Source organism: Equus caballus, chromosome 20, assembly GCF_041296265.1.
Source record: "Equus caballus isolate H_3958 breed thoroughbred chromosome 20, TB-T2T, whole genome shotgun sequence".
NCBI classification, from domain to species: domain Eukaryota; kingdom Metazoa; phylum Chordata; class Mammalia; order Perissodactyla; family Equidae; genus Equus; species Equus caballus.
In genome coordinates, this window is record NC_091703.1 from 53,024,898 (window position 1) to 53,051,370 (window position 26,473).

A 26,473-nucleotide genomic window follows, 5' to 3' on the forward strand; every position below is an offset into this window, starting at 1 on the left:
GGTCCTTAGCCATAAGGTTTACCAGCATTTCTTTGAGACAAATGTATTCCAATTTCTAAACAACCAACTTAGAAGGGAATTCTTTGAACTCAAACTACTGGTGAATTGGAGGCAATCCAATTTACTGTACTTTAGAAGAGAAGACTGTGACATCAGCATGAACACAAGACTATCTGGCAGACCAAAGAGATGGAATGGGGGCATTTTTCACATATCATTTCCCTCTGCCCTTGAGAACCACTTGCTGTGATATCTCCCTTGGATGAAGACAAAACCTGGAGGGGGAATCCCTCATGAACTCAACTGTGTGTGTGCGCTGTGAGCCTTCTGAATCATTACTGGTTCATCTCCGGTGGTACTGACTGCACAGGGAACATGTGCCTGCAGGAAGGAGAAGGCACGCCAGAACAATCTCTAAACGTGCACATCAGCTGGCTGCATCCCCAGCTGATCAGCAAACATTTCTACACTGCGACCAGAGAGAACTGAGCACAAAGTCTGTTCCCAGTGTTAAAAGTCTACCATGCATTTGGCACAAAGGTTTAGACTAAGGTTACTTCGTTGGTGCAACGAGCCATACTTTGATTGAAAGCCATTTCTAGAGGTATAAAAGAAAGGCTAACTTTTGTTCCAACCAGTCTGAGCTTTACTGTTGCTACTGTGATTACAAATGCGACTGAGAAAAATCAAAAGACAAAGCTCAAAATACTCAGGATATAGGGTGTTGTAAGATAAGTGGAAACATCTGGAACACTGTTCCTAGCTCCCTGGGGGGTTTCAGGCCAATTCAATGAATGCCATTCTCTGGCCCTACAGAATGGTAGTGGAAAGTCCTTTAGTCAGAGGTGCAGAACCCACTCGGTCAGAGCTAAAGTCTTCTGTAACATGTCTTTGACACCCACTTCTATTTATTGCCCCAAAAATACATAAAAATTCAGATGTGTTTCTGACCAGAAAGATAACTGTTTTGACAATCGTTGCTAAGGTTTATGCTTTGGAATGGAGGTGACAGTGAGGAGAGAAAAGGCTAATTTTTAATAACAATTTCTTTTTAGAAAAGCAATAAATGTATAATGTTTAAAATAAAAATATAGAGAAGCAAAAGAAAACAAAAGCATCCACAATCTTAATACAACAGATTAATATATGTCTTTCCTGTCCTTCTTTTCCTATGTTCATATGTTGACATTTCATATAGAAACAAAATGCTATAATTCTGTTCATACCATTTCTGTAAATTCTCTTTACGTAAGATAGTAGGAACAGCTTTCAGTTATATATTATTTAACATCATGATGGCATAGTATCTCATTTAAAAAATGTGTATTTTATATACTAATCTATTTCTTCGCATCCAGTTTTTTCCCAATATTTTGCTCTCATAAACGAGGCAGATGTGAACATTCTTGAGCATAATTGCCTTCGTAGAAATTCCCAGAAGTGGTATTGCTACATCAAGGCATATGCCTAGTGTTAAGCTTTTTGATATTCTTACCCAATTGTCTTTCAGAAAGACTGCATATACTTCTGCACCCACTAGCAGTATTTATGAATGCCAGTTCCTCAGACTTTCTACAACTTTTCTTTTTTTAATATTGGCCAATTTGATTGTTAAGGGAAAAAATCACTTTTATTTTAATTCTCATTTCTTTGATTACCAATGAGGAGAAGGTAGGAGAAAACTCGTAAAAACAAAAAAGAATCTCTTTCTCACTGGGAACACAGGATAAATCCAAGCACCCTGCACATGCGCTGACATTGACTGGTCCTTTGCATTAGTTATACTGGTATGTTTATTCACATAGTGGCCAGATTTTACATTTGCTCTAAAAAGTTCTTTATCTATAAAAGACATTAATCTGTATCTGTATCAAATAAGAATTTAGTATATAATAAAGGTAACATTTAAAATTCCCAGAGAAATGTTGCTATATTACTTTCCTATTGCCATTGTAACAAATTATAACAAATTACCACAAAATTAGTGTCTTAACAACACAAATGTATTATCTTACAGTTCTGAATATTAGAATTTTGAAAGTGGTCTCACTGAGGTAAAATTGAGGTGTTGGCTAAGCTGCTTCCTGCTGGAGGCTCTGAGAGGAAAATTCATTTCTGCGACTTTTTCAGCTTCTAGTGGCCATCTGTATCCCTTGAGTTGAGCCTGTGGCCCGTCTTTCATCTTCAAACACATCATCCTCTCTCTGGTTCTTTCATTACATCTCCTTCTCCTGGGAATCCTCTGTCCCTCTGACAGGGACCAGTGTGATTACATTGCTTCTACCTGGACTATCCAGGATACTCTCCCCATTTTAAAATCTTTAGTTAAATCACGTCTGCAAAATCCCTTTTGCCAAATAAGGTATCCTTCATGGGTTCCAGGAATCGGGCCATGAACGTATTTGGGAGCCATTTTTCAGCCTACCACAATTGCATTGTTGAATAAATAGCGTTGAGAAAATTAACTAGCCATTTGAAAAAAAATTATATAACTGAATTATACACTATATCAAAATAAATTCTAGAAGGATTAAAGTAGGGGTTAGCAAACTTTTTCTGTAGAGGCCTGGATAGTAAATAGTTTTGGGTCTGCGGGCCAGGTGGTCTCCCTTGCAGCTAGTCAACTCTGCCATTGCAGCACAAAGCGGTCAGAAATAATACACAAGCAAATGGGCATGGCTGGGCTTCAATAACATTTTGTTTACAAAAACAGACAATGGGCCAGATTTGGCCCATGGGCCTCAGACTGCTGACCCTGGATTCAAGACACTAATGTGAAAAAGTAAAATAAAATAAATAAGAGTACCAGGAAACAAATAGGTAAATTTTTATAGAGTCTGTATATAGGAAAGAGTTTTCCAAACATGACACAAAGGCAGAAATCATAAAGGAAGGAATCTGTAGATTTGTCATCATAGAGATAGATCGGAAAACACCATAAAAATACTGAAAGGTAAGTAACAAACTGGGGAAGAAGCAGGTTCTTTGTGCCCCATCAAGAATGTTACAAAGGGAGCCATAAAAAACAAAGTTCCACTTGGGATCCCAAAATAATAGGAAAAAATGAAAATTGAGACGACTGTTCCAGAAACCTGGAAAGAGTATCTTCTGTTTGTCTTTCTGCCACAGGTAAACACCAGCCATGTGTACACAAAATAGAAGCAAGCCCACACGCATCTTAAGTCTCCGAAGAGGATGGAATCAATATTAGTTGCCTCCCTTCTGGGCCCCAGTTTCATCATCTGTAAGATGAAAGTAGTAATCCCAGTCTTTCCTACTTCACAGAGGTGTGAGTTAAATGAGAGGAAAGAATGGGAAGCAGCTTTGAAAATCATCAAGTGCCAGGATCTAGGTAAAATCCAATTTTAACAAATACTGAATATAATACCCAATTCAATGATACTCTTCCTCTATAACCAGGCTGAAAGCAATACTATTAATAGTGTTGCTTTGATGATACACATGGAAGAATTCTCTTTGAAGGAAAGAATCATAAGCCCCTGCCTATGTAGCATTCTATTCACTTAATAAAGCTGAATTTCTTTTGGTACTCAAAAATGCAAAAAATGTAACATCTAGACTATATTAACCATTTAATAAACTAAAAGTCTACCAAGACTGGAGCACTGTGGTGGGAATGGGTAGGAGAGGTTTAGAAAACATGGCAGGAGGTATAGGCAGGGACCTACATCAGACAGGGCATTATAACCATGTTAGAAATTTTAGACTTTATCCTAGGAACAATGGGAAGACACTGAAGAGTTTTGATCAGCGGCATGATATGAACAAATCTGTGTTTTTAAAGATCACCTTGGCTCCAGGGTAAAGAATGAATTGCAGAGGGACAAAAGTGGCAACTAGAAGATAAACTAGAAAGTTTAAACAATAGTCCAGGTACAAGTTGGTGGCATGATGAACTAAGGTGACTGTCATGGAGTTAGAGAGCAGCAAATGGCTCATGAGTTATCCAAGAATTAAAACCAAGACTCAGTGATGGACACAATATGGGAATGATAGAGAAGCGGGTATCAAGCATGACAACCAGGTTTCTGGCTGACAGATTACTGGACAACAATAAACATCATCCCAGCCTCCTTAGAATAATAATGAAGCAGCTTCATCAAATCAAAACTGTAGGCATATAATAGCAATAGTGACAATAACTAACATTTACTGAGTAGTTGCTCACTGCCTGTCCTTGTGCGAAGTGCTTTACATGTTTATTTCATTTAAACCCCATAACAGCACCATGAGAAATGCTTTAGAATCATCTCTAATTTATAGATATGCACACTGAAACACTGAGGAGTTGACCTTTTCAAGGTCTACCAGCTGGTTAGTGGTAGAGATGCTATTTGGACCCAAGCAGTCTACTTCCAGAGCCCAAGCTCCTAACATTCATCCGGAGGAAGATGAGTGAGTGAGTGCTCTAAGACTGAGCAAGGGCAAGATCATCTGGAGAAGACGCGGAATGTCAGCAAAGACCCTCATGTCCTAGCAGGAGAAAGTAAACTATAGAAACCTTAAAAGGAAGAGATGAATCTTGGAGCTAGTCATTCCCCCTTGGGAAGCTTTGTGTCAAGACAGGCTTCCTATCTTTTTGGATTATGTGTCCAAGGTATGATACAGAGTCAGTGATAGAAAAGGGGATCCATTTTAGTGACTGCGGTGGTTAATTGTATGTGTCAGCTTGAGTGGACTACCGGGTACCCAGGCTATTAGCCAAACATTATTCAGGGTGTGTGTGTGAAGGTGTTTCTGGGTGAGATTAGCATTTGAATCCATAGACTGAGGAAAGCAGAATGCTTTCCCTAATGTGGGTGGGCTTCATCTAACCCATTGAGGACTCAAATAGTACAAAGGCTGAGTAAGAGGAAGCTCCTGCCTGACTGCTGAGCTGAGACATTAGTCTTTTCCAGGCTTCAGATTTGGACTGAAACATTAGCTCTTCTTGGGTTTCAAGCCTGCTAGCTTTTCACTGTAACTTACACCATTGGCCCCTGCAGTTCTCAGGCCTTTGGACTCGGAGGGGAACTACACGTCAGCTCTCCAGGGTCTCCAGCTTGCCGACTGCAGATCTTGGGACGTCTCAGTCTCCATAATCACATTAGCCAATTCCTTATAATAAGTCTCTTCATATATATATATGTAAATTAGTGAATGAATAGGTCACCGTATTAGGGATCTCTGGATAAACAGAACCAATATGATATGATACGTATATACATTGAATAACACTGTCAAAAGAAAATACAGAAAAAACTTTGGAACTATAAGGGCTTAGATAAAAAATCTAAGGCCTTAGGTAGTATTTTTGCTACATTCTATCAACAGTTGGGATTTTAGAAGGAAGTAGTTCACAGTTTAAAAAAATCTGTTGTTCTAATTTGAGAAATGCCTCCCCAATTTATGTTTTGTGTGGTCTAAATATTCTACTACAGCACTAGTATTTATAACATGCCAATGACTCTGCTTTTGATAGCAAATAGTAATTTTCTTATTAGCTAAGAGATACCCACAGCTCTCTTCTCCTGCCCCTCCCCCTTTGATCCCACGAAGAGCAAGCATGTTGCTATCGATTGGTCATTCCTAGGATATACTTGGCCCAATCCCAGGTAATGGAAAATTCACTAGGCCAAACAAAGGGAGGTCTTTATTTTTACTCTCTCTCCCCTCACAAAGATAGGGAAAAGGGTCAAGGAGGCAGCTCCTGTGAATCTGCCCCTTAAGCTAGAAAGATCTAGCATAGGTGGACCAGACCCGCTCTCCCTGAGCATTAGGACAACACTGCTCTCTTCTCTTCTTGGACTGACTGGCTAGGCTGGACTTACCTTCTGTCAAGTGGCAAAGTCCCCAGTGTCTTGTGTGGTGTTAGGGGTAAGGAAGGAAAGCAAGCTGGTTGTCTAACCACTTCATGGGTTAGTCAGGAAGAATTAGTCGATGATACCTCATTGCTTACTACGGATTCTCTGTTTGGCTTGGGCCAAATCCTAGTACTCAGTATTGATGCCTTTGCTGGCCATTGCCCACCATGTATATATTTATACAAGAGTGGCCAGTCCAGATCAAGATTCATGCAGTTCTGGGTCCTCTAACTAAAAATTATCTTAAAATCAACTCCATCCTTTTAATAACACTTTCTAGACATAATCAAATCTAGAAAATATCACAATGTTATTATGCATTTTTTAATTCTAAATTTTCTATAAATTGTGTTTCTATCACTTTTGGCTTTGGTTTAGCTTAGTGAAGTGATTGGGGGGTTTTTTCTAGCCAAACTAAACAAGTTTGAAATATATCAGTGTCGGCTGTCCAGTAAAATCTTATTAATTTGCAATTCCAAATTAGTAAAAGTAGTAAAAATGCCAGATTGTCAAATATCTTAAGAAAGTAGACAAGCTATTGCTTTTACCTGCCCTTTGTCTTATCCTGGTTAGAAAACACATCTCCAATTTTGAGAAACCATTCTCCCTCAGTCTCAGACTATGTAGTCTGGGTGGTTGTCCACACCCTAGCTCCATCCTGGTGAATAAAAATGTCACCTCCCTGGTCATAGCAACAGGTTCAGTGACAGGATTTTGACTCAAACAGGGCCAAAGTTAATCCTGAGGTTTGCTCAAGCTTCTCCCTCAATTATTCACACAAGATATATTTCTTGAAAGCCTACTATGAGTCCAGGCACTGTTGTAGGCCATGGGGATGTTGTAAATGAAAAAAACAGGAAAATCTCTGTCCAAGATGTATACATTCTACTGGGAAAGACACTAGAATAAGTACAATAAATACAATAAATAAACTGGATATAATATGTTAGCGTTAAAAGCTAAGGGGGAAGAAACAGAAGAAGGGATGTGAAATGTTGATGGCGGGAATGTTGGAATTCGTTCAGGGGTCAAATAGCCATTGGAGTCACGGGGACCTATTTCTGCCTCCATAAGGGGAGAGTTAGATTGAAAATGAAGCCAACTTGGGGGAAAGCAGAACCAAGAGTTGCAGAGAAACAAAGTCCTAATGACTTCCTTGGAACACCTGGACTCAGTGTGCCTCCAGTGTTTTTCAGTTACACAAGGCACTAAATGCTCTTATTTTTTTGTTTGAATTGGGTTTTCTGTCACTTGCAACCAAAAAAGACCTGACTGATGCAACCCTTTCAGGTATATATAGAAACCTAAAGTATCTTACAATGTGTTTCTAAGTGGAGTTCCCGCTGTCCTTGGGTTGTTGAATAGCGAGAACTCATTTCTAATTAGCAGTGTACATTTACATGCAAACACCTAAAATCCTCAAGACCTTAAAAACAGCATGTTCACGTTAACATATTTCAACAAGTTCCTTAAAGTGTGCTTTATACTCTTAATCTAAGGAACCCTTTCTTATGGGTTGTTCCAAGGTCACTTTAGTCCAGATCAAACAATTTCAAATTCTAAGTCATCTTAGTTAAAAATCAATAAGATTTCACCAGATACGTTTCTGCCATTGTGCCTAGAATGGTTGTATTTTGGACTCTTGGAAGCATTAGTTGACAGAACAGAGAAAATTTCTGCCTTACTTTTTGTTGGTGGTGTTGGTTATATTTTGAGTGTTGTATAGTAAGGACCAATCCTCATCTGCTCTGAAGGGAGAACCAGCTGTCCAGGCAGTGGCCATCCTACCATGCTGAGGGTTCCCAGGACATGAGAGCCATGCTCACTAGTGTTAACTTGACTGCGTAATTATGATCTGCCCCAACATACCAGCTGACCACAATCCCAAAGCTGTACTGAAGCTTGTTTGAATTTGTTTGGGTTTTTTTGGTGAGGAAAATTGTCATTGAGCTAATATCTGTGGCAATCTTCCTCTATGTTATGTGGGATGCTGCCACAGCATGGCTTGTCGAGCAGTGCTAGGTCCATGCTGAGGATCTGAACCTGCAAACCGTGGGCCGCCGAAGCAGAACATGCAAACTTAACCACTACACCACCCAGCTGGCCCCAAAGCTTGTTTGAATTGAAGATTACAGAAAGCAATGAATAAGTTTTAAATTTTCTTCATCCTTCTTCCTGCATTCCTCCCCTCAATTTAATCTTACTTTCTTCCCAACCCTAAATCAAAATAAAACACAGCAAAACACACGCACAAAAACAAAACAAAAGAATCAACATTTGCTCCCCCTGTCAACTCAGCATCTCTTTGGAGCACCCTTTCACATAGGTAGCAAATTGTTGAGCAGGACTTCTGAACCCCCAAACCAACCAAGAGGACTGAGTGGGAGACAAAGAGGTGAGAAGCACCCCTCATTGTAAGTGAGCAGTGAACAGTTAGGGAGGAGATGTTTCCTTGGGGCTTATTCAAAGGAGGCTAATCTAGAGGCTGGCCCAGGAGCACAGTGGTTAAGTTCACACGTTCTGCTTCGGTGGCCGGGGGTTCACCGGTTTGGATCCTGTGTGTGGACCTACACACCACTCATCAAGCCATGCTGTGGCTGGCATCTCACATCTAAGGAGAGGAAGATGGGCAGGGATGTTAGCCCAGGGCCAATCTTCCTCAGCAAAAAAAAGAGAGAGAGAGAGAGAGAGGAGGAGGAGGATTGGTGGCAGATGTTAGCTCAGGGCTAATCTTCCTCAAAAAAAAAAAAAAAGGAGGCTAATCTAACTCTGCCATCTGAGCCATCCCTGGGCAGACCCCACCCCAGGCTATACAAGCAACAAAGAGGAGATTCAAAGGGATTCTCAGAGACTGGGAGTGAGTCATCAACCTGAGTGAACTGGCCATGGCCTTTTCCTCTCCTTCCCAGAGAAGGAGGTCTGAGGGTACTTCTCCACACTTAAGCAAAGAAAAAGGGTTTCAGAAGTACCAATCGTAGAGTGGCCTGCAACAAAGGGAAACTGGTTTCATCTCCTTGGGTTCGATGTCTGCATATGCAGCCTATTTTTTGGGCTCCCCATGCTTATCTGAGCAGGGGACAGGAGAATTAGAGAGAGACAGCAGAGCAGAGAAAGGGGTGGTTAGTGGAACATCTTTGGTGTGGAAAGATTTGTAAGCTTCCTCTGGATCAAGCAGATTCTGGGGAAGGTAGCTGGGCTTGAGACAACTTTCTGGTACTCCACCCAAAATGGCCCCAAGGTGGAAGCCAAGGGGATTGCACACCCGGGGTGGAGGGGGGGCGGCTTCCACACTGGGAAACAGTGGGAAGGTCTCCTACAAGGCTCCAATAACCTCATGCAGGCATCTTCGGAGAGAGAATCAGCAGTCAGCCAGTATTATCCAGAGAGGCAGCAACACCCAGCAGAGGATACAACTGCACCGTTCAGTAAAACGCTTGTTAACCTTCTTGCCTCACCTCTCTAGATGCCCCCAACACTGAGAGAATGTAAAATGAGAAGGATGGGAAGAAGAGCGAAGGAGCTGCATGGCCCCTGCCCCTCTGAGTGCCTCAGGCTGGAGCCTTGACAGGGAGGAAGGGAACAGTAAACGAGTAGGAGACTGAAGTTTTAAACTGGATAAATTAGGACTGGCCTTTTTATTATCTAAAATCTACTGGAAAGCTGTGGTGCCCAAGGTGTTGTTAAAGGATAGGAAAAAAAGGTCCATCAAAATACAGATGAAAGTAGTAGTTTTTAGAGGAAAATAAAGTCTATACTGAGTCAGATTTCTGTCTAAAATGTTTGAGTTTCTCAAACATCACTAAAACTGTACCTTTCCATTTTGTGGCCCTGTGGCCCAATTACACACCACAGCAGACCAAGGTTCCCATGAAATCCCAGGCAATATTTTGTAGAGATAAGTGCGAGGGGAAGGCAAAGAACCTCTTCACTACAGAAGAAACCCAAGATCTCCGAGCAGGAGGAAGAAAAAACACAGCGTATACAGGAAATTTAGATTCCATCAGACCATGAGACAGAGCTTTTAAATTTGGGGTAACACTGGGATGGGATGTCCTATCAGAGTAAAAGTTTTCAATCATATATTTTTTATCTCTTCCGCTATTTGATGGGACCCCTCTAGGTTCTAAGCTCTGTACTAGGTACTTAACGGTCATTTTTGTTTGCCTGATCTCACACAGCTGTTTTATTCAGCCTACACACAGCCTAAATAGCAAGTGATTTCAACTTCACACATTGAGTCTATACAACAGTAAACATTGTGCTATATTTGAATATTTCTACGTATCAGTTTCAATCACCTTGAGATCTCAGACACTGAACTAGAAGTCAAAAGCCTACGATTTTCATTTAACTAGCTTAGAGGACACCTATGGTTTTGTCTGCCCATCAACACTCCTTTATGGGACTAGCTACCATCCTTTCTTTTAGTGATCAGCTCCCCAAAACATACACTCACACAAATATATAAACATACACATGCACACCCACTGCCTCTCTGGCCACTGGTCAAGGCAGAGTTGCATGTGCTCACATGGCCTTCTCTCCGCAGCCTTGATGGTTGATGAAGTGACCCGAGCTGGGGCAATCACAGTGCCCCATCCCCCTGGGTGCCATGTATAGTCCTAAGTATTCTGGGTAAATCAAGCTGGAATTTGTGAGGCCTTCCCTGGTTATTTTTGGAGCTGATGATAGAACAAAGAGCTCTTTTCTTTGGTGGTGGAAAACAAAGTCCACGTGAAACCAGGAAATGCAGTAGCCATATGGAAGAGGACATTAAGGAGTAGGACCAGTAAAGTCAATATTACAGAGAGACCCAGAGGTGAGAGACTGAGAATGAGTCCTGACAGCATTGGGACCCCTGGAGGCAGTCATGCCTGAATCCAATTGCCCTCCGGCCCATCCTGCAGTTTGATGCAGAGTTCCTAAGTCCTTTGTTTTGTCTAAGTTTGTTTGCACATGGTTTCCATCCTTTAAAACTACACATTTTATGAGTAGTAAAACTACATATAAAAATGCCATGCCACAGCCATGGTTTATATTCCAGCCCAAAGGAATGAGAGGCAGAAGGTAAGGGTAGACTTGTGGTCTAGAAGAAATAGGTAAGAAGCAGGGGCAAGAGGAGATGTTATGGATGTAGAGGAGACAAGACCGGAAACGACTGAGCAGGTGACAAAACAGCAGGGATCGGAAAACATATTGTTGGACATACAGAAATTGCTATAAGATGAAAACGGCCTCTGAGAAGTTTCACCCTACATCAAAGAAGAGACTATAGGAGTTCCTCACTCACTGAGCTTGATCAGTCTTGGGGAAATAATCAATCACACAGAGAGGCCTTGAAGTCTTCAAGGGACCCTCACACCAAAGCTAAGAGGATGAGCTAACAGAGTTGTTTTTAATCACTGTTTTAGCAATGGAACTCTTTCTTCTAATGAAATATTACTTTAACACAAATACAGGACAGAGAGCAAAGTGATGAGTCAATGACTTGAGCAATTTAAACCTTCATTGCCTGACCCCCAAATACTTCATTGTTTGTGGAACTCCCGAAGCTCCTCCAAGAAACAGTGGGATTTTGTGGGGCACAGTATGAAAACCACTGACCAGGAACACCCTCCTACACGCATGTTAACTCCACACCCCTGATTCCATTCTTCACGACAGCCTGACACCTTCAGCAACTACAATAACAGTGTGCATATGCAGTACCTATAAAAAAGCATGGAATTTAAATACAGATACTTGCCACTTTATGAAGGGAACCAAACCCTATCTAAACTTGCCTGTTTAGAGTGTTTTTCCTATTTATTCTTACCAAGTTCTTATATTTATAACAATTGTGCTAGTGTTTTCCTCAATCATGCTCCTACATACTCGCTTTCCCAGAAACTGTCATTTATATTTAATGCCTGGATCTTGTAATTTCTTGAAAAGGACAAAGACAGAAGTCCATTCAAGGCCATAAGATTGCTTTTCCTTCTAAGAAACTGTCAGCCAAATTTCTCAGGGAGGAGCTGGAAATGAAGGGAGAGACATTGATAAATTTCCCTGCTGGACGATCAATAAAAGCCCCCCCATCCTGCGCAGACTCCCACTGTGCAAGCAAGGGCCGTAATTACATTGTCAAAAATTCACGTCACCCAGGCTGACAGCGACCCCCTGGAAAAGTGACATGTGATTGGCACTCGGTTTGGGGTGGTGAACCTGGATTGGCAGACAGAGTGGGGAAAGGAAAAGGCAAGAGTGAAATTTCCTTATTGACTACAACCACCCAAGCCCCAGCCCGCCCCTCTGGAGGAATCCAGCGACCCTTGAGTCATATTAACATATCAAAGCGAGCAGCTGACAGAACTTACAGAACCATCTGATCTCCACCAGAGATTCAGAACATGCCCTGCCCCATCCTCTTCCAAACCCAGAGAAAGAGAAAGACAGCGCTGCTGCGTGTGGGTGTGTGTGCATGCAGGTGTGTGTGTGAGTGTCTGAGTGTGAGAGCTTTTCTACATTAAAAGAAAAACATGAAACGTGCCTTCAACTCCATCTTTCCTCGTGACAGCTGAACAGCAAAGCCTGTTTGCTTAGTGATTTTAATCTATGATAAAAATCAGCTGGAACAGAAGGGTTACTGGGGCAGCAAGGAAGAATGAGGTGGGAGGGAGAAAGTGGGGAAAGCTATATGACTGACACGCAGACTTATTTGTGTGAGTCTCTATGACCCGCACTGGAGTTAAATTAGCATCCACCAGTCAGTCCTCTGACTGTTGGGGGTTAGGAGTAAAATGCCTGCAAAAGGCCTCCTGTATCACGCAGTGCTCTGCTTCTAGCTAAACTGGGCCCATGCAAATGGTTTCCAAGAAGCCCTTAGGGTAACCACACCTGAGAATGGCGGTTATCCACTGTGGGAAGCAGCTGCGCTGCGAGAGATTAAAATCAAGAGGTGTTTGCTAGGTGGTGGGAACAGAGCAGAACATGCCTGGGAATGTTGTCGGCTCATGATGTCCAGAGCTAAGATCTCGCTCTTGTTCTGATGAAAAGAGATAGACAAGAAAATTAATAAGGAGAAAAATCTCTAGGCAGAGCTGGCCCCATGCCAAATTTTGAAACAAAACCCCCTCCCACTAAAAGAAAATATGAGATCATAGGCTCTGGATACTCAGTGCTTTGGGGGAAAAAAAGAATATAACCAAGTTAGCTATAGCTAACACTGCTTGAGTGTTACTGTGTGCCAGATACTTTGGGGCAGTTCACAAGCATAAGTCTATGAGGTGGAGACTGTGTTTTCCTGGGTTTTGTCCAAGGTCATAGCTGATAAATGGCAGAACTGGATGATTTGTGATTCCAAAACTTTTAACCACGAAAAACAGCATTTCTCCAAGTGTCGTCAGTGGACCACCTGAATCAAATCACCTGAGGGTCCCATTGAAATGCTCATTCCTAGGCCCACCTCGGGCCCGCTGAGTCAGATGCTGGAGGTGAGGTCCAGAAATCTGCATTTTAAAAATCTCCCCAAGAAGAGTCTTCTGTGCCCTAAAGTTGGTGAATCTCCTCACTACATCATCCTGGGAAGCTGAGTGAACTCTGGGTCATTAGGGATTTTCTGGCTGCAAAGCAGTGAATCAAGTTTCTCACTGTTTTACATAGTTGACAGCAAAGGAAAATTAGTTTTTCCCTAAAGCCCTAGTGTCACCAGACCCACCTCTGGCCCTGGAAAAAGGCCAGTGAAATTACATAACGATTTTAACCAGGCTATACCACCACACCCGAGGGCGAATCTGTTTGAGACCTCAGGTGGTTAGGGAGCCTGGGGAAGGGAGAGGATTTGATGAGCCTCAGGCTGTGACTGGGATTCTCTGACAGCACCTGCGAAGAGGAATCTCTCTCACCCAGTGGCTCAGCTCTTTTCTACATGATATCTCTGTCAAATGAACGCGATGCGGCTGCATCCCGTCAGAAAGGAAAATAGCTTGATTTTGCCTGTGTTCCTTATGCAAGCTCTGTGGTTGGCGAGAGATCCTAGTCTCTCCTGGATTGGCAGGGCTTTGGGGAAATGGGTAAAACAGTTTTTGATGCCAACCTAACCCTTGGAATACAAGAAAGGAGAGGAGGAGGAAGAAGAGGTGGAAGGAGAAAGAGAAGGAGAGGAGGGGAGAAGATGGAAGGGAGGGGAGCAGAGGGAGAGGAGGAGTCTGCACTCTCAGTATCCAGTCACATGGCAGGGCTACAGCAGCAACATTTTTTTTTTTTACTTTCGGAATTCTCAAAACATATCAGAAGCATCTATTCTGCTTTAATTGCCCCGTTTTGACTGTAAGCAATGGCACTAGAGATTTTCTTAACTTGACATCTGTTTAAACACAAAGGCTTAGCCACACAGGGGACATTTAAAATACAGGCACATAAAGGTATATTTATGAACTCTTTCACTGATCCTTTGTAATAGACAGTGAGAATGAGAAGGAGTTAGAATGAAAGAAGCAGAGTAAAAGAATTAAGAGCGTTTTCCCTTTTCTTCATTTGAATTTCCATTTCTAGCTGGAGTTGTGTCACCTGCCTTGTATAGGACACTGGCTGTCAAACCAGAGGGTCTGTGTTAAGCTTCAGGGTCCTTCAGATGGTCTGTGAGCTGGTGGAAAGATTGATCTGTGCCCTCTTGTTCTCCAGCTATGTGTTTTCAGTGGTAAACAGCAACACATTGGTCTGATGGCCTAAGTGCTGCCGGACTAGAATAAACATTTAAAGACCATGGCTGATGTGTGAAGAGATAGAAGACCCTCATGGATCCTGGGTTACAAGATCAATGTTAGCGTCTGCTGATGCAGATAGAAGAAAAATATCCTCCTTAGATGGAGAACATAAGAATAGTACAGGCACTTTGAATTTCTGTCCAGATAGTTACAAGATATTTTAAACCTTATAAAATTTATCCCCAGTATCTAGCACCCTGGATGGTTCCTAGTCAACACAATAAATACTTGACAAAAAGATCCCGCTTTCTCTCATAGCAAGTCAAAAAAGGCAAAGAGGGCTTTTTAGTAGACAATGATTGAGGCCCACAGTTTACAATAGAGCCTTTACGGAGAAAAAATGGCAGACTCCTCAGCATAGCTTCACGCCCAAGTCTAACAATTATTCTATGATAGGTAGTGGGGTTTTATCTTGTTATGCCAATACAGAAATGCCAACATAGACAGCATCATGTTTTCTGGAGATTGGGCCACTACCTGGAGCCCACATTTTGCTCTGCCTTTGGCTCATGCAATGTAAGCAAAAGCACATAAGTATCTACTGAAAGATACTTAAAGCTCATTATTTAATACTTAAATTTTCCAGTTAATGTTAAGGATCATCCTTAGACGCTTAGTAATTTCCTGAATCTCAAGGAAAGTAAAAATGTCCATTTTGCAAAGTGGGATTAGGTGATCAGAAGGCAAATAAAATTGGAGCAGAAACACACTGTAGCCCAATTCCTGTGTATTCCCAGAAATCCGTAAACACCCAACCCATCTGTAACAGGACGCTAAGCAGAACTCTAACTGAACCCTGTTCACAGGAGGGGAATCCAACCACAACAACAACAAAATGGAGTCGTCTCTATTTGTTTGTGATGCCATCAGAGTACACAGCCATCGGTATATGCTGACTAATTGGATCGGTCAGTTTTCACTATATTGTGCTGCAGTGACAAACACAAATTTCAGTGGCTTATGATAACAAAGGTTTATTCCTTACTTACATACGTGAGAGCAGTAGGTTGGCTGCAGCTGTGCCCGTGTTGTCATTCGGGTTCCCAAGATGAAGGAGCTGCCCCTATCTGGGACAGGCTATTCTCAAGCAGAGGAAAAAGGGCAAAATAGCCAAAACATTATAACAGCTCTTAAAACTTCTACTTGGCCATGCAGTACATAATTTCCACTCACACTCCATTGACCAGAGCAAGTCCTTGGCTAAGCCCACTCTCAGCGGGGCAGGGAAGGGTGGTCCACCCACAGGGAGGCACAGAAAGTCACCTGACGGTGGGTGGAAGTGTATAACCCTCTTATAGGAAGGGGAAAAATAATTGGGAACTATAATCTACTCTGCCACGGGAATTACAACAATTAATATTTCTTTTTTAAGGAAATAGTGCCTGTGCTCTGATAAACTTTGTTGCCTCAACAACTAACAGCCAAAGAGTTTTAAGTAGTTTTGCCATTTTCCCCGTTGCCCACACATTGGCTAGACACAGCTCTCCCCCAACTCCTCTGGCCCATGGCCTCACTCACCGTGCAGGGACAGGGTTCCATTCCTCACAGCCAGGAACTTGACACCATATGGAAAGAAGGGGGTAGAGTGGGAACTCCCGTAGAGTTTGATCTCAGCTTTGCCTTGGAAGGGCTTGTCCTCGGACCCAATCCGGAGCTCTCCACCATGGGAAACAAGGATGGAGTGTGCCCTGAGCTCGATGGGTCCTGGATCCATGAAAATCAGCTTGCCTCCTAACGGCCAAAGAGAAGATGGTCAGTCCCTGAGAGCATAAGTCCTCCTCCTTTCGCCAGTTCCAATGTCTGATGAAATCCTCTTCATTTATATACTTCTGCTGGAACTGGACTCATTTTATCTTGCCCTCTCTTCTAGAAGCACAATAGAGTGGCTCAGACACCCAGAAGTAGAAGCACTCTATTACTAAGCCAGCTTAGGTTAGCTATCAATATTCACTGCAGCTTTATTGATATTATTTTTAATGCCAATAACCTAAATGTCCAGCAAGATAGGAACGGTTAAATAGAGATGAGAAGGTCACCATTTTTACCATTTAGCAGCAGATAAAAGCAGCGTATACAAAATTAAATTTTAAAAGAGGAAATAGGGAGAAGAAAATGTCCCAAAATTATAAGAATCATGATACAAGGAAGTGTAATTAGTGCTACCATCATGACATTTGTAGCACTTTAGCTGACCAGCATCCGTTGTACTTTTCTTTTGATAATAGACCCTAATTTCCTCAAGGAACCGCTCTGCTCCATTGAACAGAGGGACTGTCAACCATGGTGTCCTGTTCTTCCAGAGTCTAAGTCATGCACCCAGGCTTCAAATGGAAATCTGAAGCAAAAGAGAAGAGATGACTGGAGATGTTTAGATCTCAGCAATTCCAGTGGTGGTATCTTAATGAGCCAGAGACGAGTTTCTGTTTCTGAGACCCCCCACCTGCCAATCCCCCTCCAAATGCCCTGATTGCTCTCACTTCTACATCTGACTTTCCAGACTTTCCACAAATTATGTAAGCTACTCCCTGCATTCCCAGTAAATTTCCTTTTTAAAAGAAAGTTGGTTTCTGTTATTTGGAATCAAATAACCTTAACGGATATGGGCACCGTCTTGCTCTAATATCCAGATTTTCTGTAACATAGGAATATTATTTTATAATAAAATTATTTGGTATTGTGAGAATAAATACTTAAGATCATAAAACATATGTTCATCTTTATAATACTTTTCTTTAAAAGGATTTAGAACATTTGCATTTCATGCAGAATTTTCCCAATTATGCCAAAATAATTAAAGCCCCCCATATACACAAACACTTTAGCTTGAATGAGCTATTAAATCTGTCTCCCTCCTGTAGGTGGTTTGCAAAGCACTGAACTAGACTCTTCTATCCTGTGACAAAGTGGTCAGAGTTGTGCCTTTATACTGGAAACAGCAGGGGTCCTCTTTCCAAACCCTATAGGAGCTTTCCATCTCAGAAGAAAAGTCAGAGGCCTTCCATTGGGCTATGCAGGCCCCTCACTATCGGCCATCCCATGTCCAGTAACATCCCATGTCCTCCAACATCATCTTCCAAAACTCACCCCTTTGCTCATCTGCTCCAAACACACTGGCCTGCTTGTTAGTTCTCAAACTAACACCTGTGCGTCTGTTCCTCCTTTACCTGCATTCTTCTTCTGTTGGATATCCATGTGACTCACTCCCTCCTGTTTCTTTTTTTCTTTATTAAAGATTGGCACCTGAGCTAACATCTGTTTCCATTCTTCTTGGGTTTCTTTTCTTCTTCTTCTTCTTCTTCTTCTCCCCAAAGCCCCCCCAGTACATAGTTGTATATTCTAGTTGTAGGTCTTTCTGGTTGTGGCATGTGGGATGCCTCCTCAGCATGGCCTGATGAACGGTGTCATGTCCATGCCCAGGATCCAAACCAGCGAAACCCTGGGCCACCAAAGTGGAGCGCACAAACTTAATCACTTGGCCACAGGGCCAGCCCCTCCCTCCTGTTTCTATTCAAATGTCAACTTCCCACTGAGGCCTGCCCTCTCCAGTCTATACAGAATTGTGTGCCCTGGCCCCTTACCCAAGTATATTTTTCTTCATAGCGCTTAACATCAGACATATTATGTATTTACATGTTTACTGTCTGCCCTCTCCCCACTAGAATGCATGCTTCATGAGCACACTTCCCTGCTTAGTTCACTTGTGTATTCCCAATGTCTAGAACAGTGACTGATAGGTAGGTGGCACTCAATATATAATTGTTGAGCAAAGGAATAAATGGTTATATCTTTTTAGAGAATCTGGTTTACGTACCTGAATTACCTAATGGACAAACACACACACACACACACACTCCCATATTCTCAGAAAGGATGTTGTTTTTACATCTCTAAGTTAATGTTATCTCAGTGAGCTAAAGATATGCAAGGAGGTGGAGAGGGCAAGGTGTCAGAAATGGCTCCAAAGGCAAGTTCCATTGTAATAAGGAGGGCCTTGGCGAGGGGCAGGGAAGAACAAAAGCTCTTCATCTGCTAAATTTCATCCTAAATCCAATGTGCCAAATTACTGAGTTGGGTGGTTGTTGTTCTCAGAAATCTCATCTGGAAGTACTTAAACATGTACTGGAGAAACGACAGGGAGAAAATGAAGATGCCCTTAGTCGTTTTTGTTTACCTCCATCTTAGTGCAGAGATAGTGATCAATAAATATTTGACTCAATGGTCAAATGTGGAGGCCACTTCTTCCCTGACCTTCTGTCCTAACATTTCTCTTCAGCTTTCCTCAGCCCCCTTCATCAAGCCTCCTAGTCATCGATCCTAAAACCCGAGCCACACACCATCATAGTCACAGTCACAGTCACAGGATGTTTACTTGGACTCCAACTCCTAAAGTGCTCTTTCCTTTCAGCCACAATTTAGAACAACACACCCCATGTGGATATCCAGTTTTCCACCTGGATGTGCACAGTAAGAGTTCTTCCCTCAGAGAATCATGGTGACATTTCTTGAAATGATGCTTGTAGATCCCTGGTCTTGGGTCTGACACCTATGAGACTCTTCCTGCCATGGTGTCTGCTGCTATTGTCACACTCCTCATCTTCACTTCCCCCATTATTGCTATAACTGCTCAATTTTCCACAGCTGCTCCATCCCTTTAGCACTACTAGGCCACTTCCTTCCAGCAGCTCACCATTGGTGTCCTGACTTCCCTTCTGAAATACGGCATATAGATCATACTCAAACGTAAACTTTCCAAGAAGCATGAAACAATCCTTTGGTGATCGATAGCCTTGATACCAGAGTGGCACCACACTGCTCACCAGACTCCTAAAGGACCTACTGGCAATTGTGACTGTCACTTTCCCTTCCATTGTCGTTACAATGACAAGAATATTCATTAGAAATGCAATAATAATCATGAATCCTGCTGTGAACAAAAGAGAATAAATGTGGCCTGTGGTACAGGCCAGTCTTATGTTTATTAAAACTTTTTCACTCATAGCCACATGTCATTAATGTCCCAACTAATTATCTTCCACTGGTGGACCATGGATTTGCACGGCAGGACTCCTCCCTCATAAATAGTCAGGAAATCTGAAGTGACCTTGATGAGCAAGTGATGGAGACAGGGCACAGAATCAAGGTCCCTGTCCTGACTCTGCTATTGGCCTCTGAACGACCCTCAGGAAGTCCCATAAAACTGCTGGGCTTCAGATTATTCAGTTCTCAAATCTGTCCTACTCAATGCTAAGAGATGGTCTGTTTTCTCATCAGTGAAGCGGAGAGTTGAATCCTGCATTCACTAAGGCTCCTTCCAGTTCTAGAACATTTGACATCTACATCATCAAGAATACTGTCGGGGGCTGGCCCCATAGCGTAGTGGTAGGGTTCATGCACTCTGCATCAGCAGCCCAGGGTTCGTGGGTTTGGATCCTGGGTGTGGGCCTACACACCACTCATCAAGCCATACTCTGTTGGGGTCCCACATACAAAATAGAGGAGGATTGACACAGATATTAGCTCAGGGACAATCTTCCTCAAGAAAAAGAGGAAGATTAGCAACAGATGTTAGCTCAGGGTCAATCTTCCTCACCAAAAAAATAAATAAATAAAAGAATGCTGTCAGGTGTGCATTTGACCCTGATGGAGACATGGAACTCATGTTTTCCTGACCTGCCCATGCCGTGGTGAACTTTGAACCTCACCTGTGAAAGGTATTCCATGCACAGTCAGGAGTTCAAACAAGACTATGGGGTAAACAAGGGAGCTAACATTTATTAAGAACCTACCATATGCCGGAATCTTTTGTCCGAAATGACCTTCAAAACGAGCCTATAAGGTCAATATAATACTCTGTTTTTTCAGAGAGCAGGCTGAGAGAGGCAGTGTCAGCCCAGAATAGGCGGAGCGAGCATTGGAACCCAGGACCACCTGGCAGAAAAACTCAGTCTATCCACTTCCGCAAACCCTCCCAGGTAGCTTTTTCATTCATTAGGATTGTTAACATTGTTACATTTAAGGAAAGACATGTATTAACCTAAGTAAGTTTGCCTATGGCTTGTTTATACATGATTTTTTATTTTAGTTTTGTTAATATAGATATACCTCGCCTCATTCTGGAAAGGATTTTTGACAGAATACAGGGATTGATGAGCAAATTTGTAAACTTGGGCTTTGTCTCTTGTACCATCAAGGAAAATATTAAATACAACAAAACAAATTGGTAGAAATTTAAAAATGTCATTTACTGATGGGAACTTATAATGACGTTAATGGAGGGAGAAAAGCTCAGCCCAAAGAAAAAGAAGGATGTGTGTCGACAAGAATACTATCAACAGGACTAATGAATTAATATGATAGTCATTATTCCCCTAAAAAGCCTTCCCTCATCACTTGATCAGTGGTAAATCTAAGGAAATCTAGGTAAAGGAAGAAGAGAGTTTGATGAGAAATTCAGCTATTTTTTATTGAAATAATTACGTGATAGCCAAAGTAAAGTCTTCTTGATGTGAAAGAATGTCAAGTTTATATTTAATCTTACTCTATGCCAAGTCTCCAAGTGATTTATCCTCCCACTTTATTAGTTTAAAACAAATATACAGTGGGCTGCCTTAAAGAATAGTGACTTGAGTATGGGAGGGCAGTGGGGGCTTCGTTTCTCCACTTTATGGAGCTTGACCACATTTCTGAAAGCTGAAAGAAAGAGCAGGGCTGAAGTCAACCTTTGGCCGTGACCTTAACTTGCTTGTGATGATTGTTCATGAGAGCCGAGTATGTCCCACAAGTGACCTTGGGTAATTTTATAAAAATCAATCAACCATCATTATTGATACTTCCCCTCTAAAATAATGAACCCAGCTTTTTACATGTAATCACCTCTTCCCATTAAACATCCCTTTCATTTCTTTTAAAGGGAAGTAAAAGAGACTTTAGCAGCTAGCTAATGTTTGCAAAGTACCTCCAAACCTGCTTTTGGCTAAGCCTACAATTAGCCATCCTCTGTAATAACCACAAAACGATTTCTTGTGTGTGTTTTAAGAAAGACAAATACCCAGTTCTAGCTATTTTCCCCCTTACAGAAAAAAATTTAGAGTCTAAACATTTTACTGTACAATAAGACTCTTCAAAAGAGCTGGCTACACCTTCTATCTTCAATTCTTTCTCTCCACTCGCTTGAACCCTGCCCCATTGGGTCTTAGTCTGATAAGTCCATTAAAACTGATCCTGGTCACAAATGGCAATCACATTGCTGAATCCAAGCCTCAAAGCTCAGTTTTCACGTTTCCTGAGTGGCCAGCAGCGTCTGACACACTCTGTCACTCCTTCTTTTTGAAACTCCTTCCCCTCCCTCACCCAGCACTGCGCCCTCTTGAGTTTCCTCCTACCTCCCCTCTTGGCATCCTGATCCCTCCTGATTGTCCCAACCACTGACACCTGGAGTGTCTCAAGACCGTCCCTCGATCATTTTTGTTATCATTCTATGAACACTGCCTTGGTTGTCTCATCTTAAGGTTTTAAACACCATCATATGCTAATTGCTGGTGAATCCCAAATTTCTATCTCCAAGGCCAGCCTCCACCCTCAGCTCAAGACTCACATACCCACCTGCCTACTCAACATCTCTATTTGATCTCATAAGCTTCTCAACTTAGCACATCCAACAAATTCATCTTGCCCCACAGTCTTCCCACTGTCCTTCCCATCTCCCTAAATGGCAACTCCATCCTTCTAGTTGCTCAGTCTGAAAACCCTAGAGTTGGCTTTCACTCCCTCTCACACCACAGCCAACCCTTCAGGAAATGTTACGCATTCTCCCTTCAAAATATCCCCATGATCCAACCACTTCTCACCACTTCCACATCTATCGCTGAGGTCTAAGTCACTCTCCTCTCACCCCTGGAGTACTGTAACAACCTCTTAACTTAGCTTTCTGCTGCTGCCGCTGCCCCTACCCCAGGGTCTAGTCTCACAACAGCATTCAGTGTGACTTTTTTTCAAATGTAAACCTTATCATGTCACCTCTCCATTCAAAATTCTCCAGTGGCTCCCACCACGCTCGGAGTGAAAGTCTACCAAACCCTACAGGACTGGTCTTCTCCGGGCCACTCTCCCTGTGGCTCATGATCCTTCTGCCACCCTGACCTGCTTGCTCCCTCTGCCTCACAGCTTTTGCCCTCACTGGGTGCAAATCCCCCAGCCACCACCAAACCCCCTACCCACCTTTCCTGCTGTGTTTTTCCTCCACGCTGCTCAGGAAATCTAACAAAAAATATAATTTGCTTACTTGACTGTTGTCCTTATAGAAATCAATGCCGTGAGAGCAAGAATCTTGGTCTATTTCATTCACAGCCATAGCCCCTGTACCTAAAACCATGCCTGGCATGTGAGAACGTGGTAAGTGCTCACTAAATACTAGTTGGATAAAAAGGAGTTGAAGTTATAGGAGTGAATGGGGTCTCCCAAGGAGAACATGAAGAGTGAGAACAGAGTAGAGATAAAGGGGACAAGCTGTCAAATTTTAATATTTAGAGACTATAATAAGGAGAGGAAGCAGTAAGATTCCTGAACATGAGTCAAAGAATTAGTGAATTAGGAGAAGAATCAGAAGGCTGTAAAGACACCGGCTCCAGGAAGAACTTTAAGAACCATGAAGGTAGTAGATGAAGATGGCAAACCCTCAGTGTCATTTTTGGGAGGATCTTGGGAGAAAAGGCACAGAGCAGGAGTGCCCTTGGTGAGGACGTGAATACCAGGGGATGAAATGAACCCAGGGAGAGTGATGCCAGTTTTAAGCAGAGGGGAAGACAGAGGTGAATGGAGGCAAGACCCAGGAAGGGATCTGAACAGCCCAATGAATCAGATCAATCTATATCACCAAACCAGATAATTCATTTACTCAAAGCTTGAACTATCTAAACTTTCAGATGTAAATTATCCAATTTACTTATCTATATTGATTAACCTCCATTGAGCTCTTTGTGTCAACAGTGAGTAATTTCTTAAAAAGTTTAGCAGCCTAGGGCCAGCCCCGTGGCATAGCAGTTAAGTGCGCAGGTTCCACTTCAGTGGCCTGGGGTTCGACAGTTCGGAGTCTGGGTGTGGACACGGCACCGTTTGGCAAGCCATGCTGTGGTAGGCATCCCACATATAAAGTAGAGGAAGATGGGCACGGATGTTAGCTCAGGGCCAGTCTTCCTCAGCAAAAGGAGGAGGATTGGCAGCAGATGTTAGCTCAGGGCTAATCTTCCTCAAAAAAAAAAAAAAAAAGTTTAGCAGCCTATATCTGGTTACCTTTCCAGTCACTAAATAGTCAAAAAGGGGCCAGCCCAGTGGCATAGTGGTTAAGTTCACACACTCCACTTCAATGGCCCACGGTTCGTGGATTTGGATCCTGAGACAGACCTAAACACTGCTCATCAAGCCATGCTGTGGCAGCATCCCATATACAAAATAGAGGAAGACTGGCACAAATGTTAACTCAGGGCCAATCCTCCTCACGAAAAGAAAAAGAAAAAATAGTCAAAGAGACAGGAAAGCCTGTGGAATTCATTTTCCTTGGAGAATTATAGATGGTCATCCATTCAGGATGGACAGTTCCTACTCTGCCTGGATGCTGGCTGAGAGATCTGGGCATAGTTGGGGCACACTACTGCACCATGTTGCTGTGGAGGTGGGCATCTGCAGGAGGTGAGGAAGAGGCGGGAAGAGTAGTGTTTAGGGAAGGCAGCCACAGCCTGAAGCCTGCACTGTGATGGGGATGCACACAGCTTCCTTTGTTGGCAAGATCCGGATTAGACTTGTGCCTGATCCACTGGAGCAGAGCCTGGAAGCCTTCGAGGTGGGCTTGTCCCCGGCTAGAGAGGCGGAAAATCAATTTGGCTGGCAAACGAGAGCCCCCAAGAGCTCAGTGCACGCTCCATAATCCTATCCACTAGCAGCTCAGGAAATAGATGCCTGAGCCCTCACATATTCATGGGGGAGGTGAGGCATAAATCAGGCTTTAAGGATTGGGGGCGAAGGGAATGGACTCTCTGGCTGGCTACTAATTAATCAAGCACGGAACACAAAACCTAGCAACCTGGGAGCGAGCCACACTCACTCAAGCACAGGCTCTGCTCCTGCTGCTTTTCCTGATTTTTTTTTTTCATTTCAATTAAAATAGATATCGGATGAAATTTTCCCCTTTAGCTGATGCTGCTTATGCATCCCCCTGTTCTTCCTTTAATTAAAAAACATGCTTATTGCAATACTTGCCAGAATCACTTTAACGGTATTTTAATTGTAATGTCTCTGCCTGATTAAAAAAAGAAAATATGAACTAGAAAGTGTTTGCAAAAGCGTTCTCAGGATGCACGAAAAGAATCACACACCTCGCCGATGGATGCCACATACTAATTCCTTAATTAACCTGGAACTGCCGTCAAACAGGCAGTGTCGAGGAAAAAACATATCTGAAATAAAACCACTGACTCAGAGCTGCGAACAATAGCAGTTGGGAGAACAAGTTTTCATCAGCTCAGATTTCCCTAGCAGGAGAGAGAACTGCATCCAACTGAAAATGCCATGCTCAGGATAGGCCCATCCAATGCCCATCCAATGCGGCCAGCCTGGTTTCCACAGTTCTTTGCACAGGGTTGCATAGCCTTTGGGAAAAGACTAGTCAGGCCAGGTTAATTGGCTTCCAGGCCTGACAATTCTACATACTTCCCTTTACTGTGTTAGGTTAGTAGTTGTCAAACTCGAGCATGCACCTAAATCCCCTGGAGGTCTTAACACACACATTGGTGGGCCTCACCCCCAGAGTAGGTTAGCTGTGGGGCCCGAAAATTTGCATTTCTAGCAAATTCTCTGCTGATGCTGATGCTGCCAATCGGGGACTACACTTTGAGAACCACCACTCTAGATAAATGAAGCGATTGCCCTAAGTGTCCATGATCTTGCGTTGTTTGCTATCATCTAAAACAGGCTGAGACATACAAGGCAGGAATTGCAGATTCATTCACCTTGTCATTGAACCAACACCTGCCATTTTCCAGCCTTTCTGCTACAAGCTGAAATACAAATGTAAAAAATACAGTCTCTGCTTTCAGAAGGTTGGGGTGGTGTTTAATTGCTCCAGATGAATGGTAATACCCTGGTTTTAGTGAATTGTCCAACTTTACAGATAACTGAGAAAGAAGATAAAGATTGTTACTCAGCTTTTGCTTTCTCTATAAAATGTCAAACTCATGAAGTTAACCCCATAAATGGATTAACTCTTTGCTAATTACAGAAATGTAAACATATTTTTGGAAGAGAAACTATATGGAAATATTTAAAGGAACTCAAACACTGAGATATAAGTAAATGCCTTTGTCAGTATAGCTACTGTTATCAATTATTACTTAACTAAACCTTGGTCTCCTTTCTATCTCCAGAAAATCATTACTTCCTTTTATCAACAAAGCTTCTGGCATTTAAGTGCTCACGGACCTCAGCTGTTCACGGATTTCTAAAGAGTCACTTCAGATCTTGGAAAGAAAGCTATTTGTAAGGGGAAACAGAAAAGACCAAAAAAAAAACCCTGCAAACAAATAAAACCTATCTTTTCCCCAAAGTCTGTACCAGGCAGGTAAAAATTTCACTGGCTACCAAGGTGCTCATTCAAATAACTTCCTTCGTCTCTTTGTCACAGTTCAATTAGCATTGAGCCAATCACGTTTTTGACCAGCCCTGCAATTGGGTACATTTCTCTGAGCAATCTGTTATTCAAAAGGTTCCAAATATAATTATTCTCTGAATATTATAAACTTGATTTGGCTGTAGCACGATAATTTTAGAAATTAAAGATAAGTATTTCCTCATAGTATTTATTTATTTAAAAAATAA

The 26,473-nt window shown here is 42.4% G+C and overlaps 1 protein-coding gene across 4 annotated transcripts in view; it reads right to left on the reverse strand.

The window, feature by feature from the left end:
• Positions 1–26,473, reverse strand: part of PKHD1 (PKHD1 ciliary IPT domain containing fibrocystin/polyductin) — a 414,787-nt gene that overhangs the window by 255,941 nt on the left and 132,373 nt on the right. For all 4 annotated transcript variants that reach the window (XR_002802305.2, XM_014734488.3, XM_070244730.1 and 1 more), the window contains one exon: positions 16,127–16,339. Coding sequence is in view for 3 of the 4 variants with exons in the window: in XM_014734488.3 (XP_014589974.3) it covers positions 16,127–16,339 (213 nt within the window). In the remaining variant the exon portion in view is untranslated. The remainder of the gene's footprint in view (positions 1–16,126; positions 16,340–26,473) is intronic.